This window comes from Phaseolus vulgaris, chromosome 3 (genome assembly GCF_051622355.1).
Source record: "Phaseolus vulgaris cultivar YP4 chromosome 3, ASM5162235v1, whole genome shotgun sequence".
Classification (NCBI taxonomy): Eukaryota; Viridiplantae; Streptophyta; class Magnoliopsida; order Fabales; family Fabaceae; genus Phaseolus; species Phaseolus vulgaris.
In genome coordinates, this window is record NC_143500.1 from 49,600,430 (window position 1) to 49,623,020 (window position 22,591).

The 22,591-nt window shown below is 32.7% G+C and overlaps 4 protein-coding genes across 5 annotated transcripts; 2 read left to right on the top strand and 2 right to left on the bottom strand.

The window, feature by feature from the left end:
- Window positions 1-217: 217 nt before the first annotated feature.
- LOC137808307 (putative membrane protein At3g27390) lies at window positions 218-3,675 on the top strand. Of its 2 annotated transcripts, none has more exons than XR_016519257.1 (9): window positions 218-517; window positions 681-789; window positions 889-1,084; window positions 1,198-1,331; window positions 1,600-1,888; window positions 1,977-2,083; window positions 2,160-2,335; window positions 2,631-3,079; window positions 3,293-3,675. XR_016519257.1 is itself a non-coding variant. In XM_068609345.2 (9 exons), the coding sequence occupies exons 1-9, from the start codon at window positions 427-429 to the stop codon at window positions 3,540-3,542; spliced, it is 1,797 nt and encodes a 598-aa protein (XP_068465446.1). In that variant the 5' UTR covers window positions 223-426; the 3' UTR covers window positions 3,543-3,675. The 2 variants fall into 2 exon arrangements, 1 of the variants encoding a protein (XP_068465446.1); XM_068609345.2 differs by having other exon boundaries at window positions 223-517; window positions 2,164-2,335.
- Window positions 3,676-5,345: 1,670 nt separating this feature from the next.
- On the top strand, window positions 5,346-6,638 carry LOC137805681 (protein FAR1-RELATED SEQUENCE 5-like). The gene has a single exon (XM_068605620.2). The coding sequence runs from the start codon at window positions 5,346-5,348 to the stop codon at window positions 6,636-6,638; it is 1,293 nt and encodes a 430-aa protein (XP_068461721.2).
- A 570-nt stretch (window positions 6,639-7,208) lies between these two features.
- On the bottom strand, window positions 7,209-10,719 carry LOC150028898 (uncharacterized). The gene is made up of 3 exons (XM_090299703.1): window positions 8,157-10,719; window positions 7,503-8,063; window positions 7,209-7,423 (listed from the first exon to the last, which is right to left on the bottom strand). The coding sequence occupies exons 2-3, from the start codon at window positions 7,761-7,763 to the stop codon at window positions 7,250-7,252; spliced, it is 435 nt and encodes a 144-aa protein (XP_090155829.1). The 5' UTR covers window positions 7,764-8,063; window positions 8,157-10,719; the 3' UTR covers window positions 7,209-7,249.
- Window positions 10,720-16,095: 5,376 nt separating this feature from the next.
- LOC137808308 (cyclin-dependent kinase inhibitor 7) lies at window positions 16,096-18,127 on the bottom strand. Its single transcript, XM_068609346.2, has 4 exons — window positions 17,375-18,127; window positions 17,184-17,239; window positions 16,709-16,900; window positions 16,096-16,599 (listed from the first exon to the last, which is right to left on the bottom strand). Exons 1-4 carry the CDS (start codon window positions 17,630-17,632, stop codon window positions 16,530-16,532), a joined length of 576 nt encoding a protein of 191 aa, XP_068465447.2. The 5' UTR covers window positions 17,633-18,127; the 3' UTR covers window positions 16,096-16,529.
- Window positions 18,128-22,591: the final 4,464 nt, after the last annotated feature.

The window sequence follows — 22,591 nt, forward strand, 5'->3', positions numbered from 1 at the left end:
AAAGTGGTACACACCACAAATAATTACTGAAAAGTATAATAATTTACAAAAAAAAACGTAATAAAAGTTGGACACTTATTGTGATTTGTATAAATTAATTCCATAAACATAAACTTTATCATGATTTGAATAATCAATAATCAAAAGTCATTGTCAGCAGCCTCTGATTTGTCCTCGCTTTTCCGTGCTTATATTACTTTTTGGTTACGAACATCTTGAATAAACGATTTGTTTTTTAGCTGAGTTTCAGTTTTGTCATCTTCTTGCAACGCAAGTCTCTTTTGCCGCTTTACAATTTCGTTTTTTGACTCAACTAACTTGTCTCACTTGCCAATTCATTTTCTGCATATGCCTTCAAAGCCTCATTCCAATTTCCGTTACAGCTTTCAACTTCCCTCTGTTGCAACGTATATCTGATTTTGAACCATGGATTTTCCTAGCTTTTTGAAAGGTTGGATGAAGGCTTCTTATGTGGTCTCTGTGTTCCTCTATGCTTTCTTCCTGGGTGCCTTAAAAGGTGTTCTTTTTTCTTTAACTTTTTTTTCACACTTTATGGTTCATGATTGAATATTGACTTCTAAAGATTTGGTTTTTCTTTCTTTTGCTGCTTTTTTCTCATGTTGTGAAATCTGAGGTGAATTTGGATGGTGGGTTATTGAGTTTTTCTTTAAGTTCTGCAGGCATAGTCGTGGGTCCTATTGCTGGTCTGGTTCTTATTTTAGGCAACGTTGGGGTGATTCTGGCGCTGTTTCCGGCACATGTGGCTTGGACTGTTTACACCCTTTTGAAGTAAAATAATTTCTACGGCTCCCCTCTTTCCTTTCTAGAATTTCAATTCAGCAATTCTATTTCATATGATGAATGAGGATGGTGTGTTTGTCTTTGTAGGATTCATATGTTTGATGCAGCCTTGAAAGTTGCTATTTTGATTGCTTTGCCCGCCTTGTTTGTCTTGTGGTTGGGTCTAGGCATAGCGGGAAGCGTTCTTGTCGGAGTGGGGCATGGCTTCTTTACCCCTTGGGTTTCAACTTTTGAGGCCTTCAGACATGATAACGAGTCCAAGAAATTTTCTCACTGTATTGTGGTGAGTTTCTGAGATGTTCTTTACTAATCAAGATTGTTGGTTAAATTTTATTAGCATGTTTTTTGCTTAGTGTACAAGTTATTAGTTCATTTGTGGATTCTCACTGAACTCAGGATGGAACATATGGAACTATCAGAGGCAGTTGCACTGTGGTTAGGGATTTTGCAGATATGTGTTACCATTCATACCCAAGTTTCTTAAAGGAACTACGAGAATCACCTACCTCAGATGAGCGTCAGAGACTAAGGTAAAGGTCATGATATTAAGTTTAATGTTAATGTAAATATTGTAAAAGATTTATATACAGTTATCTAATCATAGATTGGTACGAGTTAGAGTGATTTTTTATTTATTGAATGACAGTTATCTCAAAGTATAGAAAATTTTTAGCTTCTTTTAACTCAAAGGGAAATTCATACTGCATATTCATATATCTTTTGAATGCTTTGACTTTTATTTGCAAAATTTTTTATTAAAGGAGTAGCCTTTACTCACCTTTGAAACTTGTTTTATAGGTTGATTCATGTTCCTGGATGTGTCATTGTTGGAATACTGGGGCTAGTTGTGGAGATTCCTCTTTTCACTGCAATTGCTATAGTAAAGAGCCCCTACATGCTGTTCAAGGGCTGGTTCAGACTTTTGCATGATTTGATTAGCAGAGAAGGTCCATTCCTTGAAACAGTTTGTGTCCCCATTGCTGGTTTGACAATATTTGTGTGGCCACTAGTTGTCCTTGCCAGCATATTATTGGCTATTTTATCAGGCATTTTTTTTGGAATTTATGCAACTGTTATAGTATTTCAGGTTTGATCGCTTTTTTTATTCTTCATTCCCTATTTCCTTTGCTGAATCTTTGCTTTTATCTCACCTTTTAACCTTCCTGTGGGCGTAGGAAAGATCTTTCCGTAGAGGTTTAGCCTATCTGATTGCAATGGTTGCTGAATTTGATGAATATACAAACGATTGGCTCTATCTTCGGGAGGGGACATTCTTACCAAAGTACACACTTTCCCAATTAGTCTTCTTTACTATCTGCCATTTATTCCGTTAACATCAGCATTCAATTTGCTTGCAGCCAGGCCCCAGTATCGAAAGAGAAAAGCTTCTCAATCATCAGAGTTTTCTGTGAGAGGAACCAGTGTGGGTGGAAGCAGATTAAACACTTCGATGGACCCGCCTGCAATCTTTATGCCAAACTTAGCTCCTTCAAGATCTGTTAGAGAGGCCATTCAAGAAGTGAAAATGGTGCAGGTAAGCAGTTGTTCACCTAATGTTGATTAGGTTAGTTTAAAACATTAGCAAATAGACTCTCCAATCATGCCACTTTAAACCGAAACTGTAAATTTTGTTCAAAATGTTATCCTTAGATTACACAATTAGCTGCATGGATGCTGCCTGCCTAAGTCAAACCAAGAAATAAATAGGCTCTTTGGCACATCTAAGGGTTAATGAAGAAAGCTTGTGAAATGATTTTATAATAATTATAAAGAACAAAACAAAAAAACGAGGTACTAAATATATGTTGTTTTTAAATCATAATGTACAGATCTGGGGAAATATGATGAAGTACTGTGAGATGAGAGGCAAGGAATTATTGGATGCTAATGTACTTACAGCTGCTGATCTCTGTGAATGGATGAGGGGAAAGAATATAAATGAAGCTTCCATAGTTGGTGTTGGGTTGCCTTGTTATTCACTCCTACAAGCACTTATCTTCTCCATCAAAGCCAATTCAAGTGGTGTATTGCTACTTGAGGACTTTGAGATTACCTACTTAAACAGGCCAAAGGATAAGTTGATGGATTGGTTCTTCAATCCTGTGATGGTTCTGAAGGAACAGATAAGGGTCATCAAATTGGGGGAAGCTGAAGTGAGATACTTGGAAAAAGTTGTTCTCTTTGGAGGCAACAAGCAACGCCAGGAGGCTTGGGATAACGGTGGTTTAATGATACCTGATGCTCTTAAAGCTGCCCAAATGGAGGGAATTTCCAGAAGGTAAGTGATCAATGAAGTAGAGAATCAATCTCTCGATTTGTTGTGTGAGTAAAATGTTGTTAAGGGTGGCGTTTTCACTCTATGAAGTATCATTGCTTGATAGATAAAAAGAACAAATCTTTTACCATAAGATATGATACTAAGAATATATTTTGATAAAGTTTTAATGAATTTGACTGATGAGTGTGCAATGATGAATACATTAATTGTCAGGATGATTGGAATGATAAGAGGAGTATCGAAGCTGCCAACATACAGAAGGAAATTTCGTCAGATTGTTAAAGCTTTGATTACTCATTCTATGGAGAAAGACGTTTCAGGAAAGGCTTTAGCTACTGATTCAGGGGATGTAGTAGATATTTGTGAAAAGGTTTTAGTTACTAAATATTTGGATCTGGAGAAAGATTCTGCTGGAAGATCCAATAGGTCTATAGTATCAGTTGCCTCCGATGAAAATGTTTGACTAGTTTTCTTTTCTGACATTGTCAATGAATCATTGTAAATTCCTTTCCCCTGCTGTACTTCAATTTTGGTTTGGTTCATGGTTTGTAAACAGTTTCAAACTTTTTATTAAGGTTTCAAAATATGTTTTTAAATATTTTTTGCATTTTTTTTTTTTTATAAAAATAAATCTGAAAACATATTTTTTATTTTTTAAGATATTATATTAGGGGTGCATTGGATGTCCCATCTTCTAAAAACTGTTGATGAATTTTAAATAGATCAAATTTGTTATAGATGAAAATGAATTAATAAATATCTTCATTCTAATTCACACTGTACGCTGTAGCCATTCTAGCCAATGTAGCTACAGTATTGGGCTAGTTTAGGATGGACAAGTGAACTGTTGTATCTTTTTCTATCTATTTTAGGCGTGCTTCTTCCTGCACCTCCATCCCTTCTTCAGCCACCCCATATACTTTTAAAATTCCAAATTTATCCTTCAGTAAAAAAAGATAAAAATAGAAAATTTGTTTTACCTTTCTACGCATAGTGAAAACGAAGGTGTTTGGTCCTTGGTGTTTGGTGCTTGGTGCTTGCCGGTGGTGATAGTGGTGCTTGTGGTGGTAACTGTGGTGGTGGTGCTGTTGTTGTGGTGGGTGGTCTTCACTGCTCGTATTCTCCGTTCGTAGGTAAGTCTTTGTGCTTTAAACACTTATTTCTCCGGATTGGGTTAATCCGCTAGATCACCGGATTGTATAATCGGTGCAATGAACTTCATGTTATCCACCCCTATAATCCGGAATGTTTTTACAATCTGTAAGACAACATTAAAGTGTTTCGGATTAGTTAAACCGGGGGTAAACCGGATCCGGAACAAACATACTCACTTTTCCGAATTGTGTAATCTGGTACATTAAAATGAACTATGGATTACGTAATTCGGAAGTCATTTTAGAACTTTAAATATGACTTATGGATTATGTAATCCGGAATGCAATTTGCTGTTTTAATTTGACTTATGGATTAAACAATCCGGAAGTCACTTTGAAGTTGTGAAATGCATTACGGATTATCTAATCTGGAAGGTACTATTTTACTTATGGATTACACTATCCGGAAGGGTAATTGAATGTTGTTTTTATTTTGCATACTTGTGTGAATTTATGAAAATTAGAATAAAATAGAAATTTATGTTTTATGAATGAAGGTGTAAGTATGGACATGGAGGTTGGATTGATTACAAAAAGATCGGATGAAGTAGAAATGATATATATGGAAGAATTAATGAATTTTGTGCATCAACATGAATTAGTTGAAGAGGATTATGGTACTCATTTTACAACAGATGAGGTGAATAAAATTTCATTCTATTTATGTTTATTGCTTTATAATTTGAAGAAGTGTTTTTGTAATATTGTTGGAATAACTTTGTGTAGGTTTTTCCTTCGCGAGAAGACTTACTTGAATGGGTCCGTAGGGTTGCTTATAGACTTGGTTTTGTTATTGTCATTAGTAGGTCTAACATAGCAAATGGGAAGTAAGGGAGAAAAACATATGTCTTGTTAGGTTGTGAAGGGGGGGGGGGGGGGGGGGTAGTTACAAAAAGTATAAGGATGGTTTGGAGGTTACTGTAACTGGTACTCGAAAATGTCAATGTCCCTTTAAATTGCAAGGTAAACCTATTGGAAAGGGTCAAGGTTGGGTACTTAAGGTAATATGTGGTACTCATAATCATGATTTGTATGATACATTAGTTGGTCATCCATATGCGGGCAGATTAAAAGCGAATGAACATTCCATGCTTGTTGATATGACTAAAAGCATGGTTAAACCGAGTAGCATACTACGTACTTTGAAGGAGAATAATGAGGATAATATGACAACAATAAAGCAAGTATACAATGCAAGATACTCATACAAGAGATCAGTTAGAGGACCACGAACTGAATTACAACAATTAATGATGTTGTTAGACCGTGACAACTATCTTCACTGGAGTACGTGTCATGAGTCTTCCAATATTGTTAGTGATATTTTTTGGACCCATCCTGATGCTGTGAAACTTTTGAATGCATTTAACATTGTATTCTTGATGGATACGACTTACAAAACAAACAAGTATCGACTGCCTTTGCTTGAGATTTTTGGTGTGACTTGTACAGGTTTGTCCTTTTCTGCTGGTTTTGCATTCTTATCTAGCGAGAAGGAAAAGAACTTCATATGGGCACTACAACAATTTAGAGGGTCACTTTTGACATCGCATGTGGGGCCTGAAGTCATTGTTTGTGATAGAGATCTTGCTTTGATGAATGCCATCAATATTGTGTTTCTTAAAGCAAGAAACCTTCTTTGTCGGTTTCATATCAATAAGAATGTTAAAGCAAAGTGTAAAATGTTGGTTGATTCTGTCGAGGCTTGGGAAGTTGTGATGGATTCATGGAGGACTATGGGTGTCATTCCTCTTAATGAAGTTCATGTTATGTGGACGAGACTAGGCTTTTCAGATTTATCTGAATGTGATTCATCATCTGAGTTGTCAATTCAACAAGAATGGGATGTCATTCTATCCCGGTTCAAACAGGTTGACATGTGTGGCAAAGTGACAATTAAAAACAAGTTGCGTGAAATTGTCTACCCAGACATGACAACATTATGTGCACCACTTAATGTAGTCAAGACAAAAGGATCCCAAAAGAATCAAACAAACAAATTTCAAAGGTCTACAAAACACATCCCTTCATATTTTGAGCATGTAGATCGCATCCATATTGTAAATGATAGCTCATTATCTTTGAAGACTCCTAAGGGAAAGGTTAAGGTGACGGCCAACACCAATGCAATTCCCATGCTTAATCAATTTTATCTGAAATGTCACCCTTATATTTTGGATGTAATAGATGTTAAAGCAGATGGACATTGTGGGTTTCGTGCTATTGCCTCCTTGTTGGGGATGGGTGAAGAGTCATGGCCACTTATCAGAATGGATTTATTCAAAGAAATATCTCAGTGGCATGAAGAATACGCAACATTATTAGGTGGTCATCAACGGGTAGAACATATCAAGAGATCCCTACTAGTGGATGAAGTGTATATTCATAAGAGTCATGTGCATTGATTAATTGAACTTGTATGCTATCTAATTTCATTATTGTATTTTGCAGGCTAGTGTTGACAAATGAATGACAATACCGGATATGGGATACTTAATAGTAAGCAGATACAATATTATCTTAGTTTGTTTGTCTTTGAAACAAAGTATTACTATTTTCCCATTACGTACTGCACCCCCTACCGATGTTGGTCTACACCGATTACTATGTATTGGTCATGTATATGATTCACACTTTGTGCAGGTAAAAATGGTTGATGATTGTCCCATACCTACCGCTGACATTTTATGGTGTACACATTGTTACCCAAAGGCAAGGTTATGGTCATCATATTACGTTGGTAGGATGCAATCTTTTACCCAATTAATTAGTATTAGTCTGACATATGTGAACCTTGGAGACGATTGATGTAGACATAATTTATAATGTGGGGTTCTTATTCATAATTTATTACTTAACTTCTGATTCATAATTTATTACTTCATTTCCGATTCATAATGAATTCGTGTTTATGTCAGATAAAAATAAAATAGCAAACACTACAACATAAATTAATTAAACCATATTGTACACATACAAAGTTATTATTATTACAATCATGTAATAAAACAAAATATCAACGACGTCCACGAACATTACGTGATCGTCTAGTGTACACCGCCCCGCCATCTGTCACGCTTCGGGCTAAATGCAGTGCTGCCTCTGTACTCTCATATGCATCAGTGCCTTCAGTGACCTGACGACAATCTATCATGCGTTGGAGAATACTAACAATGCGCCTAAATATACCCTGCATCAACTTCAAAATAAATTAAACTTCTCAAATATATTGTTTAATCACATAACAATAAAAAAAAAAAAAAACTTACCGAATGTGCACGCTCATCTTGAGACGAGAGACCTGCCTGCTCAGCATTTGGACTACAAAGGCGATGACGTGGTACAACACTGGGTCGATCTCCAAGCTCACCTCTGCAAATGTATGGGTGTGGCACCGTCCTGAACCAAGACATGTACTCAGGAACACATGCAGATGGACTAGAAGCAGCTGTCAAACCTGTCACCAAGTGGTGATCAAATTGCAACCACCTTTGATCAATGACATGTGCACCAGGACTCTCAGTGGGCATCGGTGATGGTGGAATGCTCTACTCGTAGCCAAATTGGCGCAACACACGCTCGGGCATATGTCTCTGTGATAAGCTGCCCAATCGTAGGTGACCCAAGAATAAATAAATGGTCTCAAATGGCCTGCTCAATCTGTGGTCCTCATATGGAGTCCAGCTGACATCATCGTGTGTGAGCCCATCCAAATGCACCCGCACAAATCTGATGGGCAACAATGTATCGTGCTGCCCGTGGATGTACCTCGTCATATGAGGGATAATATCCCTTCTTCCCATGCCCGAGAAGTGCTCATAAATCCATGCCTGCGTAATTCCATTATATTAATTATAAAATATTTAATACAAAAAATTATGGAATGTAACATGTGATTGCTAATTATTTGTATGGTTTCATACCTGAACAAGTGTCACATAACTGCCCAACTGCTTTGTGTTAAAGTAGGAGGCATCCTTCAACTGCTCATATAAATGTGTAAGTGTTGCTGCTCCCCATGCGTATCCACCGCACATACGAAGATTGTTGAATAACAACAAGTACGAAACAGATACAGATGTGGCACTTTAATCTGCAAAAATAGTGCATCCAACCACATGCAACAAGTAAGCTCTAGCACCACACTCCCAAGCCTCTTGAGCGCAACATTCCGCATATATATCTCGAAGCCAACTCAATCGCACGTGGACACCTCGACACTATCTCATCTTAGCCTTCCCACGAGCCTCCTCCACCCCTAATAACTCAGTTAAAATAGTTGCAGCTCCGTTGTACTCTAAGGGCACATACGTAGGGAATTGACCCAAAATGGGGAGGTGTAAAAAAGATGACACATCATCAAGTGTGATGGTCATCTCACCTATGGGAAGGTGGAAGGAGTTTGTCTCAGCATGCCACCTTTCAACAAAGGCTGAAATCAACCCCCTGTCCCCCACCTCATAGCTTATATTGCACAGACTAAATAATCCAGAATTTTGTATAAGAATTTCAATCTCAGCATGAGGCATCCCAAATTTACGTAATTTCCTACCGTGAGATACCAATTTAAGTTCTCCCCGATCCTAATACAAAATTTGTATATATTTAATATAATTAAATCAATTTAAACAATAATTAACAAAAACAATTTAATTGAAGGTTTTTTCGTTCTTACCTCACCATCCCAAAGCTTAACAGCAACACGGTCAGCAAAATTTACCAGCAAAGACATATCAGAAGGTCCTCCAGGAAACCCTTCTCCCTGGTCCATTTGCCTATCATCTTGTAATTCTTGTTGATTGTCATTATCAATATTAACATCACCAATTCTTTCCTCCACAACACCTCGATCTCTTCTACGGACGGATGTCGTTGGTCTTGTTCGATCATGACCTTGAGATCCACCACCTCTTGTTTTAGCCATATCTATCATAGGTGAACCATGGCACATAATCTAAAAAAAAAGTTCTTCAACTGGAAACAAAATAAACTAAACAAGATTGCATAAGTGAAACTCCAAAAAAAAGTCACTTCCGGATTAGCTAATCTGAAATCCTAAAATTAATACTACCGGATTATGTAATCCGAAACCAACAATTAAAAAACACATACCGGATTATATAACTAATTAATCACTACCGGATTATTTAATCCGAAAATCTATGTAATCTGGAACTATTCAAAAAGACTATCGGATTATTTAATCCAAAAACCTATGTAATCCGGAACTATTCAAAAAGACTACCGGATTATTTAATCTGAAACCTATGTAATCCGGAACTATTCAAAAAGACTACCGAATTTGGAACTATTGAAAAAGACTACCGGATTATTGAATATGGAACCTAACTACACACTACCGGATTTAAAAATCTTTGTGATGCGGAACAAAACAATGCATGCTTTAAAACAATTCCTTTACAAAAAAATCTGGAACTAACCTTTTCTGTGTTGGATGAAGAGGCTCAATGCTTCAACAATGATTTGGAGTTACAATGGAAGTGAATGGTGACGAGGATGGGGCTGTTGGGCGAGAATGGAGGTTGTTGGTCGTTTGAAGAAAAGGAGGTGAATGAGAGGGGTGGGTGTCGCCGCACCTTCTGCTGTTGCTGGTGAAACGAAGCAAAGAGATAAAACAAAGTGGGTTGGGATAAAATTAGGTTTAGTTTTAAATTTTTAATATTATTTTACTGAGGGGCATAATAGTAAAATCAAGTTTACTATGGGGGTGGCTGAAGAAGGGATGGAGGTGCAGGAAGAAGCACTCCTATTTTAGATTTATTTTGGGCAATTGCTTCCTGCACCCAACACTTTTGAACCTGCACCCAACACAATTTCAAAATTCCGAAAATACCCTTTATTCCGAAAATGAAAATTCAGAATTGAAAACAATGCATTCTGGAAAAGTAGATCTAGAAGAAATTATTGTGTTCCATATATAAAAATCCAGAAACAAAAAATCAAAATCTCATTCTGGATAAAAAAATCTAGAACTGAAAATAATACATTCCAAAAAAATTTATCCGGAGATTATTGTGTTCTGGAAAAGGGGGTTCAGAATGTAATTTTATATGAATCCATTTGTCTTTTCCCTTGTAATTGGGTGCAGTGATATGGTACAGGAAGCAATTGTCTTTATTTTGTTGTAAATGAAAAAAAAAACTATTTTTGTATACATTGATATGTAGGCTGCTTCTTCCAGCACCTCCATACCTTCTTGTCTCACACCATAAGTTTTTTTATTCCAAAAATATCCTTTTTAATATTTCGGATTACATAACCTGAAAGTCTTTTTCTAGATTCATAATTAGCTTCTGGATTATGTAATACAAAAGTCTTTTCTATACATAAGATTTGCTTCTGGATTATGTAATCTGGAAACCTTTTTTTTAGATGTGTGATTAGCTTCCGGATTACATAATATGGAAGGCTTTTCTAAATATGAGATTGACTTCTGGATTATATAATTCAGAATATATCCGGATTACATAATTCATAACTTATTATTTCAAATTCAAAGAGGTGACAAAAAAAAAGGATAAAATGATATTTTCACATTTAGTATGAGGGTGACATAAGAAAGAAAGTATGGAGACGTAGGAAGAAAGAATCTGATATGTATATTGATATTTTTAATGAGATCGACACAAATAACTCGTATTCAGTTTGTAATTTACAAATTGATTGAAAATTGAATCAATAAAAAAATCTCTTTTTTTTCAATTTTTTTGGATCTGGACATGTATACATATTAGCAAGATTCGAATGGAAAGAAATATTTAATAAGAATAAAAAAAATTGAAAATAAGGATATCTGTTAGGAAAAGGTGAAATTTAAAGATATATGAAAAATGAGGTCGAATAGAATTATTGCATAAATTCAAAACTTTTCATTTTTAATATGAAATCTTTTTAAGTGAATGTGTTTTCGGTAGATATATGAATTCATAATGTTTTGTTTAACAGTTATAATTTAAACTTATATTCGGTGACAATTCATTATATGGAACAACTTCAACGCTCACTAACCCGCTTTGGTACCCTGATTGATAGTGTTAGTAATGATGTTCTTAAGTTGAAGTATTTGTGAAATATTTCTTATTATTTTAATTTTTTTTTCGACTAAAAAAAACTAAGGTACATAAATTCTTCAGAAAGAAATCATTAATTTTTTAGTTATTAAGAATTTGGGTCTTATGTACAATGTACCAAAGCTTGCCCCTTCTGTTCTTAATTGTAGTTTTTGTTAACAAAGGACCCGTGAGAGGACGGGTGATGAGTTGGTTGTTGAATTTGTGTGCATAAACAATTATTTAATTTGCTGCTAAATGCATGCAAATCAACTCCACTCCATATTGAGAATATGTAGGGAAAAACCCCACACATAGTCGTAACTCACAACATAAAATATATATATATATATATATATATATATATATATATATATATATAGTCTTGACTGAAAAATAAAAATATAACAACTAAAAGCACGTTTTCTACACAAAAAAATTAAACATAATAAAATTTTCTTAAAAAATCCGACATGTTTTGGAACTCTTACTTTGATTTGAACAGGTTTCTAAAGTCTTGTTGAGCATATTTTGGTAAATTAGCTGTTAGCTATGGTATTCTACATCTCTCGTGGTTTCAAAATAGTCTAGAGAGGTTTTACTTTATTCTTCATCGCTGTTAGTGAATAGTGATTACAGTGGCATGTATTAATACTTTTATTATTTTAATTCTTTTGTTCAGACATTGTCTGATATTATTAGTTTAGAAAAACATATCTCAATATTATTTTTTATCACTTCTAAATTACTAAATCATGTATTTTCTTCAATAATATATATATGTATAATACCAATGAATATATGGTAATAGCATGTATTAAATATACATTTAATAGCGTGTGTTTTTTGGATAATTTTTTTAAGAGATTGTATAATAATAATGATTATCAAATATATATCCTAGATTTTTGGATCTTTATTATTTTATTTTAGAGTTTTTCATTTTATTTTCATGTTATAAATTTAAGCTTAAGTTATCCCAAATAATTGATTAAGAAAGAAAGAGCACAACACACAAAAAGTTAACAACGTGATTCAATTTGAGTAGTAACATGTTCAATCTATGTTCATTATTAAAAAAAAATTGCTCTCTCAAAGAATTACATTAAATACTTTAGAGGATTACAACTCAATTCACCACAAAAGGATCGTTTAGACAAACCAACTTATATCATGTATTTTACACAAGGTGTTTGCATCATTTAAATGCTAAAATAATTTATTGCTTATTATAAAAAAATATATTTCTTTCATAAAAGAAATTATTTTCCTGAATTGAATGTTAAAATATAAAATATTAATTTTAAAAAAAAATACAAAGTTTATTTTTGATTTTCAACAACGAAACCACATTTTACATTTAAATGTTAAAATAACTTTTTTAAATTATTACTTATTATATAAATTATTTATATTTCATAAAAAATCATTTTCCTGAATTGAATGTTAAATTACGAAATATTAATTATAAAAAATTACAAATTAATTTTGTTTTTAACAACAAAATTACATTTTTAATTTAAATATTAAAATTATTTGTTTGATTTATTACTTGTTGTAGAAATTATTTCTATAATATAAAACAAAGTATTTTCCTAAATTCAATGGTAAAATATAAAAAAAAATCTTCATTAAGAAAAATATATTTTTAATTTAAATGCTAATATAATTTCTTAAATTAATTTATATTTCATCATACGAAGTATTTTATATAATTCAATGTTAAAATACAAAATGTTAAATATAAACTAATACAAATTATGTTTGTTTACAAAAACAAACTTTTTTTAAATTAATAAAATATACTCTTTTAATTGTATCTTTACTTATTATGATTTTAAACAAATAATTATGATTTTTTAATTATAAATTTCAAACATAAATATATAAAAAAAAATTGTATAAATCTATATATATAAGTATTCATTTTTATTTTTATTCAAATCTTCCGTCATTTCAAGAAAATGATATTTCGATAAATCACAGTACACAAACCTTTTCAGTGGGACTATCATCAAAGAGCCACTTTTATCAATTTTCTATATTTAAGTTGATGGCTAGAAACAAAGCTTTGGACTTGTATGTGGTGATTATAGTAGTAGAAATCTGGAAGCAAGGAAATCAGATTGTCTTCAGAAATGTAACATCAGAACTGGAAATTTTTACTATGGCAAAACTGAGGGCTTGATCAGGTAAGGTCTCTTGGTTACTATATCATGCCTAAATACCATCAAAAGCAAAAAGGTATAAAAGGCGATTGTTCATTAGTGGTATGTTTGTTTTTTTAAGTAATGTTTTTGCCACATGAATTATGAGTTTTTTGTGAAAAGTTTTGTAAGAAGTAAGTAGGCTTATTGATGTTTGTAGTTATGATGTTGGTATGATTTGGTTCTATAAATTAGGTATTCTTTGTTTAGAGAAGAATAGGTTTGTTTGGAGAGAAAACATTTTTCATTTTTAGAATATTGTATAGGAGTTGGAGTATCTATATACACCAAATAATTTAATTCACTGGCGATTAAAAAAAAAATCACCGTCATCCAAATAAATTGTATATGGAAATAGAGTGGAGAGGGCTCCATGTTGTTAATTTTTCTTAAAAAAATATATTCTGGGAAAAAATTCGAAGTTTGTATGCAGGACTTACTTTTCTACCTGAATTACTGCATGAAGTGGCCAAGGCCTTGCATCTCTTCACTCTGAAGGGAGCTTCTTCATTGGAGTGAAAGGAGGGATATAGCTGTGAGTGAGTGACACAAGGGTTACCTCATCCTCCTAAGAAGAACCACTTCTTTTCAAACGTAAATGATATGTAGCGGTGAGAAGTGTCTTCTGTCTCAAATGGGTATTTGCTCCACTCCCTTCACTCTCGTCGTTTTCATAAATGGGGTTGGAGATGTACAAAAGGTGTTCTTCTACACTTTAAGGTTTATCATCATGTAAAAATTATGTATGATGCCATGCAGAAGTGGGGTTGGATAATTGATTCTGAAGGTTCTATGAATAAGAAAGATGGAGGTAAAAACAAGTCATATTAAATGTATGACTTCTCTAAAAAATAATAACGTGTATTTAAGAGTATGACCTCTTCCTAAGATCGTATTTCCAACTGCAACAGATCCCTATATTTAATATTTTAAAAATTTGCTATATATATAAGTAATTTTGAGTAAAAAAAATCACGGTTTAATAATGTGACCCGTCTACCACAGTCAATAAATTATCTAATCTTTAGAAAGTAGTTATTTCATTTTTATTTGTATTATTATATTTTGAAAATTGTATAACTAAATTTATGAAACTAAGTTGTGATGGTGGTGGGGTCCATTTTGAATAGTGAGAGGAGCAGAAAGGGAATCTATTTGAAACCAGGTATATATATTCCGGAGGAGCCATTAGGCCGGCGGTGGTAGAGCAGAGTAACAGACAGTAGGGAAAACTGGAAAGGGAAGAAAGTGAGTGAAAGATGGAAATTTAAACTGTTTTAAAGAATATCCTGATTTTTAGGAGAAGAATATCATAGTTTTGGAGATGAAGAAATTGGAGATCTCACTCGAATTATTCCCCGGGATAATAAGTTTTATGCAATGCAATGATTATTGAATAACGTAAAGCTGGAATTGCTCAGGCATATTGCTTCCTGCTTCTGTGTGTGATAAAGTACCCCTTCGTCTCTGCCTTCACGACCCATTCCACATCATGAAATTCACGCGCAGCAGGGAATCTCAACCCATGTGCTGCGCTAACCCACTCCCGCTAGCTAGTACGGAATAAACGCTTCTTTCTCTCCACGCTACGTAGCACCATAATTTTAAATATAAAAAAAAGTTTCACTCATAAAGATTTTCCTTAAATATTTAATGGGCTAATTTAATTTTTCATTTAATAATGACAATAATGTAGAAAGAAAGTAATAAAAGGTTTTAAATATATATTGTTAATAACATTTTAAAGGAAACCATACTTACTCACCAATTTAAAAATAGGCATAAATTACTGACTATAAAGTTACCAGAAAAGGACGACCGAAATAATTAGGTAACTCGCCACTGGTCATTCATTCATTCCCTTTCAACGTCCCGAACTCGCTGAGACATTACTATCTGTTATGCTATGGAGCAGCAGCAGGACCACCCTCGCATCTTATGATCCTTTTCCAGCCGGTGAATAATATATAGATTTCAAAAGATTAACAGTTTCAGATTTTGATTTTACCTAACAAGAGATAGTACTATCTCATACGCAATTTATTTAATTATGTAAGAAGCTAGAAAGAGGTAAGTGTAGTAGAAATAACAATGCTCGAGTTTTACTCTGTAGTCTGTGTACTAATTTTGTTGTACTTGTGAAAGTGGAATGAATTTGGTTCCAAAACTAGAAGACTTTTCTCACATGGGGTAAAGGTAAATAAGATCACCTGTCCGTCCAATCCCCTCTACATTTCTGTAACTGTAACTCACCCATTTCCTATAATTAGACAAACAATCACGTCCTCCTCCAACATTTCACCATGCTTACTAATATTATTCACCGTGTTATATTGTTCCCTTTTGATTTAATATAATATTTTATATAAAATGAAAAAGACCTCGCCAACCACGCATAAACAACACCCATCCAAGTTATCGCAGAAAGTTTAGGGACAAAAGGCAAAGTTTTTCCATTGTTTAAAAAAAAAAGGAAAAAGACAAAACATCACTAAAATTATAAATCAATGAAATGACAAGACAGATAAAGACGGGTTAAATTAACGTTATGGGAAAGGGGAAAAGAAGAAGAAGGAAAGAAAAGATAAAGAAAAAAGAGAAGATAGCATAACAGTTACTGACTTTGCTGTACCTTCAAAGTTAAAAACAGAGAAACAGACACGAATTTTAGGGGGGAAGCACAAAGAAAGAAAATTGAGGCTTTAATTTTGTTATAGCCTTATAGGAACCATTTGCGCTACAGTCATCACCGACGGAATTTACCGATTCCGCACAGAACTAGCTTCTCCGTATCTATAACCCGTACACAAATAACAAAGGGAGATAAGTCCCCTTTCACCTTCCTTAATTAAACCATAGAAGAAAAATAAACATAACTGTACACCAATCAAAAGCGTACTCCTACCGTGGAAGACAGAAAACCAAAGTAATTAAAATCAAGTACCTCAAGTAAATTAATGTAAGAATAATGTCAGCAAGTAGCGTTTTCACCGTTTTCTTCCTTCAAGCTTGGTCACTTTTATGGCTTCAATTTCACCCACTCGTATCGTCCTTCCAAGGGCACGTCCTTCACGATATCATAATTATACCTGCAGATTCACAAGGAATATAATACACACACATCAGTGTTTATCACAGTTTTTACTTTTTCACATTTGAAATGGAAATGTATTATTATTATTATTATTATTATCTTACTTTTCTGAGAAGCGTTTATGAATGTCCTTCTCCGCGGCGGCGAAGAATTCTTCGAGCTCCGAATCCGTTGGCCTTTTCTGCAGCGCTGATGAAACGCAGCAGCGAGATTTGGTTATCGTTGTCTTCTTCTCCGCTGAATCCACTTCCTGCGAATTCGGAATTCGAAGCTCGCTCGAGAGACTCATCTCTCTCCTGCGCGGACACAATGTTGAGTGTTTCAATTAACTTTCAGAATGTATATATATATATATTATGCGCATTATTGATTCATGCATGTCAGAGTTAAGGAATTAGATTTTTGAACGGAAGAAATAATCATGATGACTTGCACATACGATACAATACACACACACCCCTTTAATTATTTGAATTCAAACTGACGGAATCATTAAAGATTTGAAACGATTGGAAGTCACTTTTCCTTTTTTGAATTTAAAACTATCAATAATAATTTAAAACTTAATTCAATTCGAACCTTATTTGTTGTTCACGGCAGTTGCACGTCGACGTCTCAACTTGAGCGTTCTCTACCTGAAAAAAATGCGTTACGATACACATTACACATTTATGGGAAGCACTTAAGGAGAGACAAAACGGAAGTTCAATTAAATCGCTGCGCCGACATTAAATTTAGGTGATTCGTTGATAATAATTAACAATAATCACCTCCAGATCTGAGAATTTGATGATTCGTTTTCCGTCGAATGATCCGTTGCTGGAGCAACACGACGCCGGAGAGTCGCCGGAACAGCGTTCCTCCGTCTCCGACGCCGCTGTATTACTCAAACTCTTGAGTTGAACGAAGGAGGACGGTGAGATGTTGTTGCTGTTGTTAATGGCGATTTTCTTTCTCTTCGGTGAAGTCGCAGAAGCTCCAACGCCCAATGCAGTTCGAGCTCGTGTCTTCACGTGAGCCATCTCCATGAATATGCTGCAATCTCAATTTCAGTGTTGAGTGTCTGTGTGTGTGCGAGAGTGAGGGAGAGAGAGAGACAGAGAGATAGAGAGAGGAAGTGTTGTGTAGTATTTTGGTGCGACGAGGAAATTGTTACGAAGAGGGAAGGAAGGTTGAAGCGTTGGAGAGGAGGAGGGAGGGTGGGGGTTTGATAGCTGTGAGAGGCGGTGATCACAGGCACCGGAGGGAAGGCTAATGGAGGAGTGACACGTGGCGGGAGGTATCGGTGGAGGGTGTCGGAAACGGAAATTGATGATACGGTTGGGAGGGGAATGAGTAAACGAGAATCATGAGGTTAGGAATGAAGAATCATTTATAGATTGTTTTGTGGTGGCTGAGTCTGAATTCGGTTTCGCGAGTGAAGATTGGAGAGAGAACCGGTCTCAAGCAAAATAATTGTGTTCCGAGCAAATTACTCTTATATCCTTTTCTTTCTTGAGATTTATTTGGTTGTTAGTTTCTCCATTCATATTCTTCTTTTTAGCATAATATACAGATGCTCTTACAGAATATTTTATAATATTTTCTTTTATATTCAATTGTTCTTATATAATATTCTTTTATATTTTCATCTATTACCAAAGGCAAAGAATCAAACAACTAAGGGATCAATTGAGGGATACTATTTATGTTGATCATATATAAATATATATCATTTTATTCTCTGTATCTCATACTTTTCTTTTGTTTTTTCCTTTTTTTCCTTTTGGAGATTTTTGTTTTTATGATTTTTATTTGTGAAGATAAATATCTCTATATTTGTAATATAAGAGATGACTCCTTTAGGTATTAATAGTGTACACTCTAAATGAATAATATAAAGAAAATTCGTGGAAAACAAAACCCTAAATGAGTGATGAATGAAGGTTTGTCTCTCACAAGATGGTATGAGAAGAAGAATGAGTGAGATAAGAAGAAGTGAAAACTATAAAAGGGAAAGAAAGGGTCTCAAAAGAGAAACTTTAGTGTTGCAATTATGCAAAATCATATTAGAAGTGAAGGAAATTTAAAGTATATAATGAACAAAATGGTTGATGTGACCAAAACTAATTCCAAAGTTAAATGGTTATACATTTTGGTGAGATAAATTCTTGTACATTTTGTCAGCATATGGTTTTGTTTTTTATTTAGGGGGTTGGCTTTTCTTTTCTATACAGCTCATATTTCTTTTGTCGTGTGTGCCCTTCAATTGAAGACAAGGATTTTCCAAATGATAAAACAGAAGCTTAGATGGTTGGAGAGGGGACATGGCACACATGGTCATTTAATTTAGGACCGTAACGGCTTAAATGTGAGGCAAACTTAAAATTAAATAAAGGTATCAAACAGAATATTTTTTTCATCCTAAATGCCTTACAAAAGAAGTAAAAGAATTTTGATGTAATTTATTGGGCCTTTTTCATTCTCTATTATTTTTTTATCTTTTTGTGATTGCATTTGACTCTTTGCCATTTTTTAATGGTTACATGTAAAAACTTGATACCAAATATGATTAGGTAGTGTAAAATACGATTAAGATGTCCCATGTGGCATACGTGCAATTACTTACACGTGGGTGTGATGAATGAAATATAAATTGGCAGACAAAATATGGACCACTGCCATAAAAGTTTAGGTTGTTTCTCGATTAATGATCCTCTCTGGATATGCCTACGTACGTACTTTCCCTATATGTATCATTCATCTTCCATGCAAACCATTCATCCTTTTTTATGTTTTTCTTCCACTTTCTATTTATACCCACTCCAAATGCTTCTATTTTCTTTTTCGCACTCTATTTTCATTCTCATAATCAACTCTCTTCATTTCTACTTCTTACTTCTGTTTATATAAACTTCTTCCAACGTTATAGCGTGCCAATTGGATTTTTTTTTGTCTATTAAAAATTTTGTTCAGAAGCATCTCTTATAGCAGACCTTTTGTCACTAAAATAAAAATATTTTCCTAAGTTTTTCTTTGGATGGACTTTTAATTAAGCTTGATATTTCATTTTTAATTATTGTTTTTGTTTACGATTTTTTTTAATATGGTTTTAATTTAAAATGATAATTTATTTTACTAGGTACGTAAAACAGTTTGCTATATGCAAGTATTTATTGAGAATAGACATGGAGGTACCACAAGGGATCTTTTTGAAAATAAAAATAATGAACACAATATTTAATTTCTAGTATCTTTTATCTAAGCATTAGCCATTATCAACCCTATTAAATTGCCTTGAAAGCATGCTGACGAAAGAGATAGGAAAATAATGTCTTAAGTTTGTTAATACGGATTTATCACAAAAATCAAACTAACTAATTAAGAGGTTCAACAAGAAAAGTTTCTATAAGCGAGCAACGATAATATATTTCACTATTTTTCCTTCACTTCTCAAATCTTTTCAATTAAACAACTTTCAAACAAAAATATCTGTACTCAAATTTTCACTTATTTCTCTTTAACCATATACAACCCTGAATTTTTAGTTCTTACATTTATTTTTACATTATTTTCTATGTTTTTATTCTCCAATGTAAAGGTGTGCATTTTGTTATTATATTTCTTATATTTCACTTAATCGCAATCTTTCTTATTTAGGTTCGTACACTTCTTAAAAGAAAAAGTTGAAGAAAAAAACTTGGTTAAAGGGTCTGCCAGAAAAGTCATTTAACTACCTACCCTGCGTTTTGCACGTCTAAGGTAGGAAGTGACATAAAACGGTTTTTTTTTTTTGTTATACGTTCTTTAAAATTACAACAAATCGGAGTCTTACTTAGAGTTTGTTAGTGTGTTTATAAACTTGATATAAAGAGTTTTAAAAAAAAAGATTATTTTAATAATTAGTTATAAAACAGTTATTAATGACAGAAATCTGATTGCATCTATAGGGTCCATTCCATGCATTTATTATGTCAAGTGTGAACAGACACAAATTGAAGAACTGCTATATGCATGCAGGATCTGCATTCTGCAGCTAAATATATAAGGCGACAAATCCACATAACTAAAGCAGTAGCAACATATTCACAGCACAGGAAACCAAGCCCAGAGGTACAACCAATTCCTAGTTACTGCTATGAGCAGAGTAATATTATGTCAATGCCAAAATATCTTTCTCAACAAAATAAGAAAAATAACTTTGAAAACCATGTGCATGAATAAGCATACATCTAGTTTTGGATTTACTGGATCCTCGTTACCATAAATTACTTTATAAAATTAAACACCAAAACATTTAGTTGTACTCATTTTAAGAAAAAAAAAAAAAAACTCCCTCTGCTGGAATAACCAATCTAAAAGAAAGCATAATTCTGCACCATCTAATTTCAAAATGAATAAATATAAAATCAAATTACCATATTAGAAAAAATACAACACAAATAGAACTCAATTGTATTTTTTAGTCTTTTATTAAGAGGCATATGCAATTTTTCAATGGTTTTTCTTGCATATAGTTTTCATTTTTTTAATTATGTGAAACCCATTTTTTGTTTAGTAAAATTACTCTAAAAATAATAAAAATAAAAATTTTAAATTATTTAATACATAAATTATTTTTTAACTATTTAATAATTTATCATTTATCTAAAGAAAGTTCACTAAATTGATTTTTACTTCACCCTAAATTTTCAAAATTAATTATTCTCATTATTTTCTGGATCAGACTGTGAAATGATGGTAAAATAAAGATCATTTATGATTAATCAAAGTATAATTTTTTCTTCCCTCGTCTGTTTTTTTTTTTTTTTCATGTGGAGTTTTCCTTAGTTAGGATTTTTTTAAATTTACTAAGCGGATGAAAATGAAAATGTTAAATAAGTTATTTGATGAGTAGTGAGAGAAATAAAAAAAATGAAAAATGTGGTTGTTTGTTTGGAATAAGGAAAAGATAATGAAAACTAAACAAAATGATAAACAGAAGATTTGTGAAAATTTGATATATGTAATAATTTTTTTTTTTAAATTAGAAGATATGTTTATAAAACTACTAAAATTTTCTTCTTGTTATTATTTTTACTATAATTATTTTGTAATATTTATTATTAGTATTAGTATTTTATTTATTTTTATTTTGAAATAATTTTTTATTTTCTTCTTATTATTATTGCTATTTTATTTTATTATTTTTTATTAGATAAACCATAATCATTAAATGAATTCATTCTTATTACTCCATGATAATTGATTATGTTAATTTTTCTTTCATTATAATCGATTATATTATATGATTATAATAGATTATACGTTTGAATATCTATTCACAACAAATAAACACAACACCGCAGTTATTGAAGACCTTCTAACTGAACAAGTTATTGAAAGTCATTATAATAATTCATGTAAACCTTTTAATTATAAAAATATTAAAAAAAATAAACTTCCACACTAGTCATATTAATTACACAAAAGGTCTGTTCTAAATCACATAATTGATTATTGATTTGTTAGTCTTAGGGTCAATTCTGCAGTGTTAAAACAATATAGGTAGCACAGTCACAAATTATTTCTGATTATTAGTTGTAGGATACTATATGTTCATCAATAAAAAGTATTGGAAGAAATGTAATCTTCAAAATATATAAATTACTATATTGAACTATTTTGTAGACGTCTTTCTTTCAATGAGAATATTTTTAGAGATGTTTTTTAACCTCTTGCTATTTCAGTTCAGCCCTTTCATTTTTTATTTTCAAATTTAATTTAAATACTTTTAAATTAATAATAGTCAAAAAGTATTTTTTACATCATAATATAAATTACTCATTATAAACTAAATTATAATTTATAATTGTAAAAAAATAGTTATTCAGAATTTTAATTATAATTTATATATTTGAAATTATTTATCATAAACATTTATTACATAAAATAAACATATATATCCTATGCACAGGAAAAATTCTTTGTTAAGAAATATGACAATATAAAAAGTTTCAGATACATTT

What these genes read in the sequence shown, in the direction of transcription:
- LOC150028898 (XM_090299703.1), bottom strand. Translation starts at nt 7,763, where the DNA reads ATGCCCACTGAGAGTCCTGGTGCACATGTCATTGATCAAAGGTGGTTG. An exon ending in AAGATGAGCGTGCACATTCG is followed by an intron (nt 7,424 to 7,502) that starts GTAAGTTTTTTT and finishes AAGTTGATGCAG; the next exon opens with GGTATATTTAGGCGCATTGT.
- LOC137808308 (XM_068609346.2), bottom strand. Translation starts at nt 17,632, where the DNA reads ATGGAGATGGCTCACGTGAAGACACGAGCTCGAACTGCATTGGGCGTT. An exon ending in TCAAATTCTCAGATCTGGAG is followed by an intron (nt 17,240 to 17,374) that starts GTGATTATTGTT and finishes CATTTTTTTCAG; the next exon opens with GTAGAGAACGCTCAAGTTGA. An exon ending in TGCCGTGAACAACAAATAAG is followed by an intron (nt 16,901 to 17,183) that starts GTTCGAATTGAA and finishes GTGTCCGCGCAG; the next exon opens with GAGAGAGATGAGTCTCTCGA.
- LOC137805681 (XM_068605620.2), top strand. Translation starts at nt 5,346, where the DNA reads ATGGTTAAACCGAGTAGCATACTACGTACTTTGAAGGAGAATAATGAG.
- LOC137808307 (XM_068609345.2), top strand. Translation starts at nt 427, where the DNA reads ATGGATTTTCCTAGCTTTTTGAAAGGTTGGATGAAGGCTTCTTATGTG. An exon ending in GAGGGGACATTCTTACCAAA is followed by an intron (nt 2,084 to 2,163) that starts GTACACACTTTC and finishes GCTTGCAGCCAG; the next exon opens with GCCCCAGTATCGAAAGAGAA. An exon ending in ATGGAGGGAATTTCCAGAAG is followed by an intron (nt 3,080 to 3,292) that starts GTAAGTGATCAA and finishes ATTAATTGTCAG; the next exon opens with GATGATTGGAATGATAAGAG.